This window comes from Lathyrus oleraceus, chromosome 2 (genome assembly GCF_024323335.1).
Source record: "Lathyrus oleraceus cultivar Zhongwan6 chromosome 2, CAAS_Psat_ZW6_1.0, whole genome shotgun sequence".
NCBI lineage: Eukaryota > Viridiplantae > Streptophyta > Magnoliopsida > Fabales > Fabaceae > Lathyrus > Lathyrus oleraceus.
The window spans coordinates 89,303,605-89,321,501 of NC_066580.1; the positions used below are offsets into that span (position 1 = coordinate 89,303,605).

At 32.7% G+C, this 17,897-nt stretch overlaps 1 protein-coding gene across 2 annotated transcripts; it reads right to left on the reverse strand.

Annotated features, from left to right (window-relative positions):
* Positions 1–2,600: 2,600 nt before the first annotated feature.
* Positions 2,601–5,987, reverse strand: LOC127118264 (mannose-1-phosphate guanylyltransferase 1). 2 transcript variants are annotated; one of them, XM_051048424.1, is made up of 5 exons: positions 5,781–5,987; positions 4,377–4,508; positions 4,000–4,062; positions 3,650–3,889; positions 2,601–3,550 (listed from the first exon to the last, which is right to left on the reverse strand). In XM_051048424.1, the coding sequence occupies exons 2-5, from the start codon at positions 4,485–4,487 to the stop codon at positions 2,879–2,881; spliced, it is 1,086 nt and encodes a 361-aa protein (XP_050904381.1). In that variant the 5' UTR covers positions 4,488–4,508; positions 5,781–5,987; the 3' UTR covers positions 2,601–2,878. The 2 variants fall into 2 exon arrangements, with proteins under 2 accessions (XP_050904381.1, XP_050904382.1); XM_051048425.1 differs by lacking the exon at positions 5,781–5,987 and adding an exon at positions 4,898–5,137.
* Positions 5,988–17,897: the final 11,910 nt, after the last annotated feature.

Consider the following 17,897-nt stretch of genomic DNA (forward strand, 5'->3'; position numbering starts at 1 on the left):
GTATTGTAGCACATTACACGTCATTCATGATAACTTTTTGCTCTATACGATTATGAAGAGAAACTAATCTTCCAGGGTTGATCTACTGTAATCGAGTTTCCAAGGCTTTAAGGTTTTTATCCTATCAATTAAATTTTGTTCTCTTTCAATTGTATTCTATGAAAATTCATTTGCTTAATCTGTATTTTATGGAATTGTTTTAATTAAATTCGTATGATTGCATTCCTAATGGTTAATCACCGCTTACGTCGCTTTGTTGTTAAATCGCGTTTGTAAATCGTGTTTGCTTAATTCACGATTGTATTAATCTGTTTGCTTAATTCGGAATATAGGAATATCAATCTATCATATATCTATTGCGCTTGTCAATCGAGATTGAATCGAATAGATATCGAAGCCGCTTAGAAAATTGGTAGGTAAAAACCAGTGATTAGCCGAAAACCGAAAATAGTAGATTGACTTATTTTATAATCGCTTATTTTAATCACTTATTTATTTTGTTTTCTTAATCGATCCTAAACCATAAAACCCCCCAAATCGATTTCAGTAGGTTAATAATAATTCAAGAATCCTTGCGATACAATACTCGAGTTATCGCTTCCGCTAAATTACAGCTTTCTAATTACTCATTTTGACCCGTGCGCGACAGCGAATCAGGTGCATTTCATATAAAAAATTTGATGATATGTTCTCAAATTATCACCTCAATGTTAGAAACTATTCTCACATAAGTCACATCCAACCCAAACTTAACCTAGTATGCATTAACCTTACGATTATGAACGATTTTTTTTCTTCATCACACTTAGTGTTTCATTTTCAGACTTCTCAAATATCTTTTAGAAGTATCGCGCCTTCTTTTTCAGATACATCTTTTCTCTTCTTCTCTAATCTCTACTCTCTTATATTCTTTCTTTTTCACTTTCTCAGTTTATGTTACTATTCTCTCTTTCAATTTCGTTTTTATCACACTTCTTCTTCTCTAATTTCTACTCTCTTTTGTTCTTTATTTTTCATCTTCACTAATCTCTCATCTCCTCTATTTTTTTCTTCTTTATTTTAATTTTTTTTGACATTGTTTTATGCTATTATTTTATGTTTATTATTCCACTTTTGTCTAATTTGATACTTTATTTTATGTTTATTATTCCACTTTTGTCTAATTTGATTTTTACATATTAAATGAGAGGTTGTTATTTAAATATGATGAGTTTTGTTATTATTTGGTAGTGTATGAATGACTAAATACAAAGTTATATTGTCATATATATGTGTATGTATGACCCAATATTTTTTTTGTAAAAAATCAAACCAACCTAACCGAATCAAACCGTATTGATTTGGTTTAGTTTGATTCGGCTTTATTTATAAAAGTCAATCGAACAAACCATACGTTTTTTCTCTTACGGTTCGGATGACTTTTAGCGTCAAGGGTTGATTCGATTTTATTTATAAAAGTCAATCGAATAAACTACACACTTTTTTCTCTTAGGATTCGAATGACTTTTAACATCAAAATCGTTCAAACCGTATCGCAAATATCTTAATTGATCCTATATTAGATTTTAGGATAACTTACTACTATGTCATTATAATAAAAAAATTATAATCCCAATAAATCCATCACAATTTCCCAAAAAAAAATCAGTTCAAGCTAACGGATAAAACTTGAAGATAAGGGTGATTGGTATTTAGTACTCTATTATGATATGTTATCCACTATCTCCAATTATTTCTTTGTAGTGGTTGGAAAGTAACCAATTTTTGTTGTGTAATGGAGACCTTAGTCACAAGGTCTAGTCATTAGAAACAGCAAAAAGTAGCTCATAAATATTTTGCAACAGCTTTTTTTACAGCTAAATCACTTCTTAGTCATATATGAATTTTTAGAAATGTGAAGAGTAAAGAAAGTTTTGGAAAATTTTCAATCTACTCTCTAAAACTATGGAGGGACTATAAGAAGGATTGTTCTATTTAAATGCACTATTGAAAAGACCATTTCAATATTTTTGTTAAATTTAAATATATATCCAAAAAATAATTCTTAACCAATAGACTGTCAACTTATTTCATTGTGTAATTGCGTTGTTTTGATATAAATCAATTTTTATTATAATATTTTATTCAAGACTAAGACCATGTTTTAATCTAATCCTATCTGGTGTAAATATTTTGTGGGTAACATTGAATATGGGACAAATTGTCATCCCAATCATCAACCCATAATACTATGCAAACTCATCTAATTGTCTTAGAATACATCATTCGACCATAAAATTTAAATAGAAGTAATGTACAATAATTGCCTAAAGACGTGGACTTGATGGGAAGCATACATCATTCAAACACTAGCTGAGTTTTTGATAGGAAGCACACATCTTGATTATTGCATCAAGCCACTTTGATTTTGTTAGTCTAATAGTCCTTAATTTAGCAAATTAGTATAGATAATAAAAAGAGGGTAGGAGATCTCAGGATTTTGAATCCTGTTGATACCAGAGAGTAGCAACAACATGTATCAAACAATTATTCATGAATTAAATAATGCCCAATAAATTTAAATAGAAAAACTTGGTTTCTTGCTAGTGAGTTGCAAAGACTTGAGAGAAACAACTACAATTGATAATTTATTTCTATACATAACTTTAAATTACACAACTATTGCACAGAAGATCAAACTTATGCCCTTTACAACGATTATGACCTTTCAACATTGTAATGGCATCACTCATTCTAATCCAAAAACTGACTTGTACACTACAAGGAGAAAGAAAAGCAATGGGATGAAGAAAAAATGAAGTGAACAGAACAAACATATTTCAGACTCAATAAGTTACTAGTTGCTACCTCCATACCACATGCCGAGGAAACATTGACCTCACATGACAATTTCGGGTTTCAGAATATTTGTCTTAATCTCCTTGTGGGGCAAAACAACACCTCCATTGCTGTAAATCTCATCACAAACATGAACATCTTCTCCAAGGATAGTCATATTCTCCACTCGAGCCCATTGACCAACGGTGGAATGCCACCCAATGATACTGCTGGAAATGCAAGCATGTTTCTTAATCCGGACTCCTCGCATTACTGTGCAGCGTGAGAGCCTCACACCAGACTCAACAATGCAGCCGGGACCGATGGCGACATCAGGTCCAATGAGACATCCCTCGCCAATTTTGGCTGTTTCATCAACAATGACATTCCCCACAATGTTAGAGCCAATGGCCAGCTTAGAAGAAGACTTCTTCCTCAATGAGTCCAGGTAAAGCCTCAAGCCAGTAATATAGTCCCTCGGTTGTCCGATGTCCATCCAGAATCCAGGAAGGACCATTGCATATAGCTTTTTCTCTGCAGCAATCTTTGGAAAAATTTCTTTTTCGATAGAGGTGGGCCTCAGTTCAATTCGATCCAAAACAGATGGGTTCAATAGGTAAATTCCAGCATTGATTTTGTTACCAACAAACAACTTAGGTTTTTCAACAAATTTCTCAACCTGTCCCGTGGTCTCCTCTGTTACAACAACACCATATTTTGATGGCTCGTCAACCTACAAAAGTTAATGAAAAACAATATGATTAGATGATCTAACTAGTCTACCATATACAGTATCACATATTTGCAATAACTTTTTTGTTAACTTATTTACCTTTGTAACCATTATGGAAGCCTCCCCTCCATGGGATTTGTGGAATTCAATCATTTCTTTAAGTGGGTACTCACTGATAACATCACTGTTGAGAACAAAAAATGGCTCTCCAGATTCATCTATCAGCTTATCCCTAGCAAGAGCCAGGGGACCTGCAGTTCCTAGTGGTTCAGTTTCTTGTGAACAACTAATCTTAATGCCTAGCTTTGCTTCAAAATCCTTCAAGAAATTCAACATAACCTGAAGTAAGAAGTATTACCAAAGTCAGAATAAAGAAACTTGAGCCACACAAAAATCTCATGAAGCATTGATTAGAACAATGTTTTAAAAAGAGGCGCAGTCCTTTTTACCTCTGGTTGGTAATTGATGGCCAGTACCACTTCAGTAACTCCAGTGGCCTTAAGAGCCTCTATCTGAAAAGCAAGCCAGATCAAAAATTAAGAATGCAAATCAGTAAGATAGTTTATTATGCCATATTGAGGGAAGGCGAAATAAAATATGCTCATATATAAATGCAGCATGCTCATACATGCACAAATAAAAAAGTGGTTTTCCTAATGTATGAAACTAAGGAGTTATATAAAATTTGACGCGTCCCTGTCATGTAAAAAGAAAGGCATCATATGCTGCATTAAGAAAGCATTCAACAATAAAGCATATCCCTAATGTATTCTAAAACATAACATGTATAAAATTTATAGGAAAAGAAAGTTAAGAATAGCTTTACCTGATGCAAAATCATGGGTTTGTTAGCAAAATCAACAAGAGGCTTAGGGACACTGAGTGTCAATGGCCTCAACCTAGTTCCAAACCCTCCAACCAGAATCAATGCCTTCATTGTGATAAGTCCTTTGTTTTCCTGCAAGTTTATAAAATTAGATGCAAATCAATATAAACCAACGGAGAATGCAATCTGAAATATGAGCAGATAGATTCTACCAAGTCCTATATATACCAATTCCAGTATAGAAAGAATGACTTGCACATAATACTTAAACAAAACAACTGGAAAGTAAGTTGATCATGAGCAGACGGGTGTCCTATTGAGTGTGACACGGATCAAGTTATGCGTCACCTCACTAATAACAAAATTTATCTAGATATGAAAAACAAAGACAATCCAGCTAATATAAGCCACAAGTTTTCAATGAGAAAAACAAAAGAGGATTGAATTCTGACGCAGGTTATTGCACCATAATTGGTGTCAAATAAATGCATCAATTAAGGTGCACGGTAAGATAAACATACCGTAATCTACACGCAATTTAAAGTATATATCCATCTGTTTCCTTCTTTCAAAATGAAGAAACATTTCATATATCTTCTTTACTTCAAAAATTGTTTCACAATCCTTTAAGTAAATCACATTGCTTCAAGTCAGTTTGAATAAATTTCTCCACAAACGTGCAGGGGAAGAAATATTAAAAGAATCTTGTAATAAATAAAAGTACTAAACCAATGACTTCTTCTATAAGTTGAAATTAACATGTGAACCTCAACTTTTCGCAAGGTTTCTCATTTAACCTGTAAACACATATGTAGCACCGACACCTGCACCAATCTTTGTGATTATGTTTAATTTATTCATTTTCTCAAATTATTATCAGTGCCGCCGTGTCACTGTCAGGTCGTGTTCGGGGTGTTTGTGTTTCATTGGTAAAAACACCTATACACACCTATAAACCATAATTATTTCTTCAATTGAGAAAACTCCATAAACTATTAAGGTAATCCAAACATAGTCTTTAAGAGAATCAATTAAACTTCTGGAAAAAGCACAAATTGATCCTACACATAAGTTCAATTTTTTCATTACATGTATAGGGACTTCATTCATAATTTTCAGTAGAAAATCAAAATACAAATCCATGAACATTGAAGTACGAAACTACTAAACAGGTAAATAAATCAATAAACATAAAGCAAAAAAAAAAAAAACAGAGACTTCAACAACACAGCACAGAATCAGATCTAAAGAAAATCCAAGTTAGATCACACTTCTATAAAAAAAAACCAAAAAAAAATCGTCAACTCAACCATTGTGATTACGTAATCCGAATTCGAAAATTTGCGGGAAAGTGTGTAACACGAAGCAAAACGAAAATTACATAATGAGAATCATGAGAATTACCTCGGTTGTGGAGGAGTTAGATCCGCGTGAGAATTGAAAATCAAGATTCAGAAATGAGTCGTAGTAAAACCCCGACCCGGACCGAGTCAACACGGCGAGTCGGAATCTAGAACTAGAAGAAGAAGAAGAAGAATTAGATTTCGAAGAAAATCCCTCAATTTCGTCTGATACATCATTGTCTTTTTATATACAACAAAACGCACGCGCCAACCATTTTATTAACTACCTTTTCTTATTTATCCATTCATTAAAGAGATTAATTTTTTATTTATTTTTTAATTTATCCTCTAAAAGTGTAGTAATAATTTGTTACTCATTCTTCCAGTCAATTTACACTTTAATATATTTTTCTTATTGTTATTTTTAAAATATTTTTATAAATATTATACCATGTAATTTACTTTAAAGAAATGAAATATGCACTTAAAGTGTAAAAATTTACACTAATAAATGAAGGTCGTGTCTTTTAATAAATTACATTTTTATTGTTAAAATATTAATATAAAATAATAAATATAAATTTTTTGATTAATTGTATATACAATACAGAGTATTATTATTTTACATTAAATTCTTTATTTTTAATAGATTTAATTGTTAAATATAATTAATGTAAAAAAATTTACATCATCAATCAATTGTATTTATTCAAATGTGTTAATTTTAAAAAATAAAATAAAAACTAAAATATTTTAAAAAATCAGAAGTTATAATAGACAATGTAAAATATATTTGTATTAAAAGTATATATTAAATCAATTCTACTTTAATATATACAAATCAAGTTTATGTTTAATTTTATTTTAAAGAAGTCAAAAAGAAAGTATAAATGTAGAAATTGTTTTTTATATATTTAGTTCTTTTTAAGATATAATTGATTTTATTATTAAAACTAGTTCTATTTAAAATTAGAAACTAATATTTTAATTTTAAAATTAGCTTTTATAATAAAATTTATGTTGAACTCACTTTTACATAAATATATTTTAATATAAATTACTTTACATTAACTATTAGTCAAAATAAATTTTATACAATTAATATATTTAAAAATAATTTATGTTATCACAAAATTAAACACATATTAAATTTCTATTTAATATTTTTAAAATTAATCCATAAATAAAACTGCTTTAAAATTTTAGAATATCAAATTAATCACGATTTAACTATAAAAAAATAAATAAATATTTATTTTAACACGATTTGTCTGTGACAAATATTTTTTAAATTTTTATTTAATTATAGATTAATTATATTAATTTTTAAATCTTGTATGATAATATGTCGTAGTTTCGAAGACGACACTGATAATAATTATTTGTTGAAATAATTTTTTTAATAATTATTTAAATAATATATGCAAATGTACATTTTTAAATTTTTATTTTTTATATTTCGAATAATATTTTATAAACGTGAATAAAAAATTTATTTTCCTATTTTGGGATAATTTCTAAGACATACAAATAATTTAAAAGTGTCATAAATAAGAAGAAAAGTTTGACATACAAGTATTATATTTGGACGTATTAGAATAGTAATAATATTAAAAAAATTGAATAACTTTTTTTTAATTAAAAAATTGAACAACTTTAGAGAATATGAGTTATTTATTCATTATGAGTGGATTTTGACATAAATGAATTTGGTATTATTCAAATAAGAATCTGTGGGCAAAGAGTTTTCCCATATATTACGGTGTCGGTGATGCTTCCTACGTTGTTTCTGATTGTGGCCACTTCTTGTGTTTGCTCCTTTTTTCACTTACCTATTACGATTGTGCTACACATGTCATGTCACAAAAAGTGTGATTTCTTTGCCTCTCTCTCTTGCGTGAACAGATTGGTAGTAGTACAATACAGTTGTGCTCGAAATTTCCTTTTTTTTTTCTTTCTAGTTTTAGTTTATTTATTTACTGTAAGAAAATGTTTTATTTTATTTGTTTACCAAATTAAGTAGGACACAATATCATAGACTATGATACTCGTGCAAATAGGAAAGTTACTCAAATGGTATATCCTATTAAGTTTCCAAGAAAATAACAAATTAATGGAAGTGCATATTGCCTTCCTAGCTTTAGCATTTCATGGGCTTTCTGAATTTCATGTTTTAAATACTCTTTTTTGGCAAGCTTTATTTGAGAGTTTGAAGAGGAAATAGAAGATTTCAAAAAATAATTTACTTTAAAAAATATTTTTTTAGATTTTTTTTAGAATGATAAAATAGTGTTTATTTTTAATTTTTGAAATATTATAATAAATAAAATTATATTTGAACTATTGGTTTAAATCTTTTAAAGTCCTCTAAATTATTTTTTTAATATAACTTTTAAAAAATTTAAATTTTTGAAAAAAAATAAATTCTAAAAACCCTTCCTACTTAAATCTTTTTATTCTTTTTCCTCGATTTTTTTAACAAAACTTTAATGAACTTAAGATAATTTATTTGGTAAAGGTACATTTCGAGTTAAAGGTGCACATATCGGATATAAGTGATGAATATTTAAAAAGGGATTAAGGTCGGAATGCATGTTCCTAGAAAAGCTAAGGTTCAGGGAGTTTATAACTTAAGTGATTTTTTGAATATGGCAAAATTCTATATAAATTAGGAAGAAGAGCTCCTGGGCAAAGAAAGAGAGAGATGTCGAGAAACATGGAACATTAGACACAATCGGAAACTAGAAAGAGATAACAATTGTCGTAGAGTGGACAATGATCCCAGACCCTGTTCCAGCTTCAAAACTTACACTCCCATGAATACTTCATGGGAGAATATCTAGAAAATGTTCGAACACTAAGTTCAAGGAAGCCAAGATCAAGGATCCCTACCCAATCAAACAATCATCCAAGACAGACAAGTATAAATACTATCATTTCCACAAGAGACGCAATCATAACACAGATGATTGCATCCATATGAAGGATGTAATAGAGGGGTTGGTTAAGAAAGGGAGCCTTATTAAGGTACACCCGGGATGGTGATCGGAAGGAAGGACGAGAAAATAAGAGAGGAGGTAGAAGCCGAGAATATTCTCCAAAGAAGAAATTCTCCCCTCGCATAGAAGAATCCTCCAAGAAGGATATTGAAGTTATCATTGGAGCTAAAGGAGAAAAATACACTAGTATTGAAGAAGAGGTAGACAAGAAAGGGAAACACCAATACATCGCATCCATTATAGGTGGTCTTCCAAGAGCAAGTAATCCCTCAAAAGGGACAATGAAGAAAAAAATTATTAAGTTGATGGTTGTAAACAAATAAGAGGGGGAAACTTCAATTGATGAACTAGAAAGTCTTGTCCTTAGATTCTGTGATAATGAAAAGGTAGAATAAATTTAGACGAGATCTTTCCTCTGGCGATAACGGCTACCATCGCCAATTTTGATCTCTCTTGAATCATTGATGGCGGAAGCTCTTACGATATCATGTACTCATACCTCTTTGAAAAGTTTGGGCTGAAGAAGGAAAAGTTACAACCCTATGGAGGATTTTAGTTATAAGATTTAAATGGCACAATAAGCCACCTATGAGGGTATGTTAAACTGAATGTCATCCTAAGCGAAGGAAGAGACACCACGATGGTCAACTTACAATTTTGGTAGTTCCTTGCAAAAACATCTATAGTTGACCCAACTATAAACCTTTTTTGGTGGTTCCTTGCAAAAACATTACAAAGATGTTTAATATTACACAACGATCACAAATGGAGAATCTTCAATAGAGAAATCCCTTTAATTTGATGTTCCACTTTGCTCCTATTATGTTCTTTAGCTCTTAATTAGCAACTTGCCGTCAAAATCCATATGCCCAAGAAAATTAGGTTTCCTTCATTTAAAAACGAATTTATACGTTTTTGGAAATTTGACTATGGCATACGCGTTTGGAAACATGTTTGGACAGACATGAAAATCTCATATTTAGCCTTTTATTTTGCGATAGTCCCACGTTCTTCTGAGTTATGATGTTATAGATATGATCAAAATATCACACATACATCATCATGTAAAATATGTTGAAAATAGACTTCCTGAATCCTTCTGAACATTTGTCACGTTTCTTTTCTGTTCATTTTTTTGACTTCCTCCGACTTACAAAACACTTTAATCCTTTCCCAAAACATCATATTATTAAGATGATATTTCTGAATTCTTATAAAACTAATATGTTGATAAACTTTCAAAACTTACTAAATTTATTATTCAAAAACACTAAATGGTTAACAATTTCAATGTAAACTTAAGGATAAAGTATAGTAAAATAATGATTAATCACAACTCAAACTTAACTTGTTTCTTGTCCTCAAACAACTTTTAAAAGAAAATATTTTAGCATACTAACTCAAATAAAGTCAAAAGTTAAACGTGTTTTACCTCCTTGTTCCTTTGTGATCGTCTCTTACTAGTACCTTGGGCTTCACATCTTTACCGAATTCGATTGATCTTCTGCATTCTCACATGATGATATACTATCATATCTTTACACATTATTTTCGCAGCACAAAATATATCTGAGCATACGAACATTCGAAATAACAACAGAGTCGCCACTAAAGTTTATTTTTTATTAGGAAAACATGGATAAAACCTTAAAAGAACAAAAATATGGTCATCGCAACCAAATTCGGGTTCGGGAGTCGGTTATGTGAGGCGAAGGTATTAACACCCTTCACATCTATTGTACTCAACGGAAACTGTTTAGTTAGTTTTGAGAATAAGAGTGTTAGGTTAAGTTATTTGTTTTCTTCTACTTATTAAAATGTTGATCTGAAAAGGAAAAGGAATAAAAATAAGTTTTTTTTATTAGGGTGCTTGACAAGATGATGAAACTTACTCCTACGTATCTTCCATGAGTTAATGCTTCCACGCGGAAGAGTCTTATACCACGTCATGGAAACTCTAGTGAGGGTTAGCGAAAATATCTTACACTTTACAACCTCATGCGCGTGGTAGTAGTCCAACATGTTATCGACGTGCTCTACATGTTCTCCAGGGTCCTTAGTTCCATCATAGTTTGCCACTTTCAATGGTATCTCCAAGAACCTAGGGATTATGCTATCAAGGATGCGTGTAGATAGGGCCGACCCAATCATATAGGAGGCCACGTTCTAATTTTAAAAATGGGCCCAAATTTTAAAAAAACACAATTATAATAATTAAAAAAATATATTAAAAATATAATTATGTATTAATTAAAAATAAATTTAATTATAATTATTTTGAGTTTTGATCAATCTTGACTTTTGTATGTATTGAGTTTTTATGATAACATTTATGATAACATTTCTTTCAATTATAGAGTTTTTTTAATAACATTTTATTTATTTTTATTAACATTTATGAAAAAAAAACCAAATTTTGGGGCCTCTAAAATTTGGAGGCATATGCTGCAGCACATGCACAGGACCGACCCTGCGCGTAGATAACATGTTCCTTTTTCGTCCTACAGTAGGAGCATGTGCGTTGTTCCTTTCTCTCCTTCGAGAATAGTGTGTCAGTGACCGACAACAGTTGTGAGCCTCAAGTGGATTAGGACTCCCTCAAATTCCCTCATAGCTGGGAGGAGGAATATGGTATCCCCTACTTCAGTGACAACTTGGAGATCATGGAGTAACTTCATGTGGCTTGGTTGCTCTGCTGGGGATTGGCTCTGGTATCGCAGCAGGGGTTTCGTGTGAAACCACTTATCGTATGTTGCTATATTTGGGAGAGGCATATTATAAGTTTTCTTCAATTCTAAAGATCTTGCCTACAAGGAATTATGAGTTTTACTAGTGAACCAAGTATTACCCGTTGTTCAATAATTTAATGGCTTTGTGCATGCTTAGATTGACTTGCACTTGTTGGAGACTTGGAATCATCTCTTGTCCTTGTACCAAAGCTTGCAAGTGAGGTCGATTCGAAGGTTCTCCTTAATAAGGAGAATGAGAAGGTTGGGTAGGAAAAGCTTGGAATGCTCTTTCGTTGACTATCAGATGCGCTAAATCCCACAACTTTGAAATAGAGGGGGAGGTGTCTAAGATTGTATCTCCCATCTCCGGTGGAGGAGGATAAGCTTTGGTACCTTCAGTAGCAGCTTTGGTAGATCGAGTGATTTTCAAAATCACCATTGCTTTAGGAGTTTAGTATTATATTGTTGGGGAAGAAATCACTGTTTGAGGGAAGAGGATTGGAGATCTAAATATATGATAGATAAATGAAGGTTCTTTGTGGAATTCGTAGAAATTAGAAGTCGAATCTCACATACGCCGACACTGTTAAAATCAGAACTAGAAATGATCGGTGAAAGGATGAGGTAATGTCTTTTTGCAGTGAATTTGTACCTCGAATGCAGCGGAGAGAGGACTGACCTACAATGTTAGCACTTCAACGACCAAGTAAGTGAGAGAAATAAGAAGTTATGTGAGAATGGTAATGAATTTGAATATCTGAAATGACACACTTTCTTTCTTATATAATGTGAGCAGTTAAAATTGTTCGTGTGAGTGGAAACTCATTGTGCGGACGACCGTTGGATCTAATTAGACGTTGATTGATGCATCAGGAGGATGTAATCAGCCGTCCTTGATCGAATGAAGGACCACCTACTCCATACTCTCTTTCCGTTGATGTTGCTCTTAGACCTTTCGTTATCGATCTCACAAACAACTTAAATCAATAAAATTTGATCTTGTTTTATATATATATATATATATATATATATATATATATATATATATATATATATATATATATATATATATATATATTACATTTCCGGGCTATCATGTTAAAATTATCGTTAAGAGTGGTATAATATTTCAACATAAAAACCTGAATATAATGTCCTGTTATCAATCTGCCTGTTATGTGAGCATAGTGTGATTTGGGGTTGGTGTGGAAATAATGTGCAATTAAACGTCCCCTGCACATGACCCAGAAAAGCTGTCATATATTATGGAAAATGCTTTCATTTCAAGGCCAAAATCACTCCAATATTCACGTGCTGATAGCCTTTTATTCCAATTAATTATATACTTGTTTGAGTAACCTGCCATTTTATTATGCCAGCAATGAATCCAGATCATACTGCTGTATACACTCCAATTTCTTGATGTGATGTACCTCCTACATTATAAATTAATCAAATGTTACTTCTTCTAATCTCTCTAATCTAAACTACGTAAAGTTTTGCTTTTTTATATTGACTAAATACATAAAGTATTACCAACAATTTCCTTTAAAAAAATACTAATATATATTAACAGTATTTGTTTCTTTTGATATGTCAAGGTTTACATTTATACTAACAATAAGTATATATTAAGATTGTATAAGAGTTTATCCATTTGACATAAATTAAGAAACGAAAACCAATACTAGTAATTATAACGAATGGATTGTAATAATTAAGGAAATTAGCTTTGCATTATAATGATGAAACTGCTTAGACTTGAGATATTGGTCTAACATGCCCACGCAAGATTGGGGTGCTATCAGAAATGTCAATATTATTTCTTAGATAATTATGACAAGTTTTGTTGGAAATTGTTTTGCAATATTAGTTCCAAAATGACAAAAGAGTTAAATAGCATTTAATGCTTTGAATTCAATTTTTTAGTTATTGTTTTGTTTGAATTTTGAATTCAATTTTCATATCTTTTCATGAAATAGTGTCATATATGAAACATTGTGTTTTATGGTGAAATGGTGTTGTTTCATCAAAGGTTGCAAACTTTTGAAACAACATCCATATCTCCTATAAATATATGATTCTATTCAGAAAAATAATACAAGAACTAAAAACGAATTTCTCTTCCAAATTCCAGAAAACCTTCCTTGCATTTCGGGTTCTTCACTTGTCTTGTGCAGACTCGAAATAAGGCTGACATTATCCTGAGTGTTCTTGCATTTTCCAACTCTAAGACATAATAAAAGAGTGCTTGAAATACTTTTAAGGAAAGTGATTCTCAATCACGATTCAGTCCTGGATCCATTTAATTTTACCGAATTTTCTAACAATCTTAAAAGTATTAGTAACATAATGGCTTCAGACGCTGTTGTTTCAAGCATCAAAGTGATGAACCAGGATCTTGTCAAGTTAGATCGATTTGATGGAACAAATTACACAAGATGGCAAGACAAGATGACATTCCTATTGACTGCCCTGAAGGTTCACTATGTTCTTGATCCCGACCTACAACCAATACCTGAACCAACAGAAAATGATTCGGAAGAACTCAAGAAGGAGCGCAAGAAACGCAAGGAGGACGAACTGCTTTGCCGTGGACACATTCTGAATACTTTATCTGATCGTCTCTACGACCTCTACACAGACAATCCATCGGCAACAAAAATATGGAAGGCACTAGAATTCAAGTTCAAGGCTGAAGAGGAAGGTACGAAGAAGTTCTTAATATCTAAATATTTCGATTTTAAATTCTTAGATTCTAAGCCCATTCTTCCCCAAGTGCATGAATTGCAAGTTCTGGTCAATAAAATAAAGGCAGTAAAAATAGACATCCCTGAGACCTTCCAAGTCGGTGCAATTATTGCAAAATTACCACCTTCATGGAAAGGCTACCGAAAGAAATTGTTGCACAGTTCCGAGGACTTCTCCTTGGAGAAAATTCAGAAACATCTTCGAATCGAGGAGGAATCGAAGGAGAGGGAGAAATCAGAACCCCCTACTCATTTCAAAACAAACGCTGTGACCAACAAGGGAAAGAAGAGACATGATGGCATAAAGAGTCATCTTGGACCAAAGAAAGAACATAACAAGTTCAAGAACTCTGGCGGTCATAAAGGTCCAAAGAACGGATGTTTCGTATGCGGTAAACCTGGACACTATGCTCGAGATTGCAGACAAAATAAAGCAAAAAATGAGATCAATGCAATTCGATCAGATGATGACATAATTGCTACAGTGAGCGAAATTATGGCAATCAAAGGAAAAGTTCAAGGTTGGTGGTATGACACTTGTGCTACAGTGCATGTTACTTATGACAAGGCTGCATTCAAAACCTATTCTGAAGCAATTGATGGACAAGAGGTACAAATGGGAAATGAAGTCCGCTCTAAAGTTGTTGGAACCGGTTCGGTCGAACTTAACTTCACTTCTGGAAAGAAAGTTACACTTGTAAATGTGCTTCATGTTCCAGACATGAATAGGAATCTTGTTAGTGGGGATTTATTGGGAAAACCGGGTATTAAATCTGTATATGAATCGGGCAAACTTATTTTGACCCGTAATGGTGTATTCATTGGAAAAGGATATTCCGCAGAGGGAATGATCAAACTATGTACTAATGATAATATTATTAATGAAATTTCTAATTCCGTTTACATGCTTGATTCCGTTTCTTTATGGCATAATAGATTAGCACATTGTGGTATTAGTTCTATGAAGAGACTAATTAAATCTGGACTAATTTCATGTAATATAAAGGATTTCAAAAAATGTGAATTATGTGTTGAATCAAAAATGATTAAGAAGCCTTTCAAAAGTGTTGAAAGGAAAACGAAATTACTTGATCTTGTGCACTCAGATTTGTGCGAATTTAATGGCATGTTGACACGTGGAGGGAATAGATACTTTATTACATTCATAGACGATTCCTCTAGATACACTCATGTATATCTCTTAAAGCATAAAGATGATGCATTTAATGCCTTTAAGACTTATAAAGCAGAAGTCGAAAATCAATTAAATAAAAGTATAAAGGTCCTTAGAAGTGATAGGGGCGGCGAATATTTTTCAATTGAATTTGATGCATTCTGTGAAGAGCACGGTATAATACATGAATGTTCGGCACCACGAACACCGCAACAAAATGGCATGGCAGAAAGAAAGAATCGAACATATCAAGAGATGATGAATGCCATGTTGATGCATTCTAAATTACCCCTTAACTTGTGGGGTGAGGCATTATTGTGCGCCTGTCATATAATCAATAGAATTCCGTTAAAGAAAACTGGTATATCTCCATATGAGTCATGGAAAGGCAGAGCGCCAAATATCGATTACTTTAAAGTGTGGGGGTGTGTGGCATACTACAAAAACATGGACCCTAAAAGAACCAAGTTGGGTCCTCGAGGAATAAGATGTGCTTTTGTAGGATATGCACAACACAGTAAAGCATATAGACTCTTAAATCTAGAATCTAATGTAATTGTTGAATCCCGGGATGTAGAATTCTTTGAAAACCTTATCACAAAGGATAAAGGATCGGAGTCGGCCACTAATAAAGAATCTCATGAAGATAACTCTTCTCGGATTGTAGAAATACAAACTGAAGGCACTCCTATAATCATTGAACCACAACCCGAGCCTAGGATAAGCAAGAGAATTCGGAAAACAAAGAATCTAGGACCAGATGAGATTGATTCTCAATCTATTTCCTTTTATCTTGTTGAGGGAAATTGTAAGAACTTTGTTCAACGCATTCCGATTATTCTTCAAGTGGAAGATGATCCAAAAACTTATAAGGAAGAAATAACTTCAAGGGACTCCACTTTTTGGAAAGATGCTATCCAAGATGAAATGGATTCAATTGTATCAAACCACACTTGGGAACTTGTTGACTTACCTAAGGGATCAAGGCCCATTGGATGCAAGTGGGTGTTTAAGAAGAAATACCATAGCGATGGTACTCTAAACACTTATAAAGCCAGATTAGTGGCAAAGGGATTTAGACAGAAAGAAGGCATAGATTACTTCGACACATACGCACCAGTAGCAAGAACAACTACTATTAGATTGTTGTTTGCCTTAGCATCTTTGAATGATCTTATAATCCATCAGATGGATGTTAAAACAGCGTTCCTAAATGGAGATCTCGATGAGGAAATCTACATGGAACAACCGGAAGGCTACCTGCTTCCTGGAAATGAACAAAAGGTGTGTAAACTTGTCAAATCCTTATACGGACTAAAACAAGCACCAAAACAGTGGCATCAAAAATTTGACTCTGTAATACTCTCAAATGGATTTATTCCTAATTCTTGTGACAAGTGTTTATACACAAAGACGTGCAAAACCACTGTAATATTCCTTTGTCTCTATGTCGACGATATGTTGATCATTAGTAATGATTTAAAAGGAATCTTAGAAACAAAGAAGTTTCTAACATCCACTTTCAAGATGAAAGATCTTGGACTTGTTGACACAATTTTAGGGATTAAGGTTAAGCGAAATAGTGGGGGTTATGAACTTAGTCAAACCTACTATATTGAGAAAATGCTTGATAAGTTTAAACATCTAAACTTTAAGGAAGTAACCACTCCATTTGATCATGCCAACAAACTTCAAAAGAATAATGGAAGATCAGTGGCTCAATTGGAATATGCAAGTGCAATAGGGTGTCTAATGTACCTAATGCAATGTACCAGACCCGACATATCATTTGCAGTCAGTAAAATGAGTCGATTTACTAGTAATCCAAGTAATGAACATTGGAAGGCAATTACAAGGATTTTTGGCTATCTACTGAAAACCAAGGACCTTGGTCTTCACTATGGAAGGTTCCCTGCCATATTAGAAGGATACACTGATGCGAGTTGGATATCTAATATTGGAGACCATAAATCTACAACTGGATGGATATTTACACTTGCTGGTGGAGCAATTTCTTGGAAGAGCAAGAAACAAACATGCATTACACTTTCGACCATGGAATCAGAGTTTGTGGCTCTCGCTTCCGCCGGTCAAGAAGCGGAATGGTTGAGGGATCTTCTGTTGGAAGTTCCATTGGCTAAAGACAATGTCTCAAAAGTGATGATACATTGCGATAGCCAAGCCACATTAGCAAGAGCATTCAGCGAAGTGTATAATGGAAAGTCTAGACATATAGGACTTAGACATTCGTTCGTAAGAAAATTGATTAAGGATGGAATCATTTCACTCACCTACATACGAACATGCTATAACTTAGCAGATCCGTTTACTAAGCCACTGGCCAGAGACTTAGTACGAACAACCTCGAGAGGAATGGGGTTGAAACTCCTTAAATAAAGGTTCCGACAGCGGCAGCAACCCAATCTTATGTTAACAAAACATTAACTTCAAGATTCAATGGGTAACAACAAGTCGTTGAATTGGATGTAAGTCAAGAATTTGGGAAATAAGGTTGACTGTGTTGAA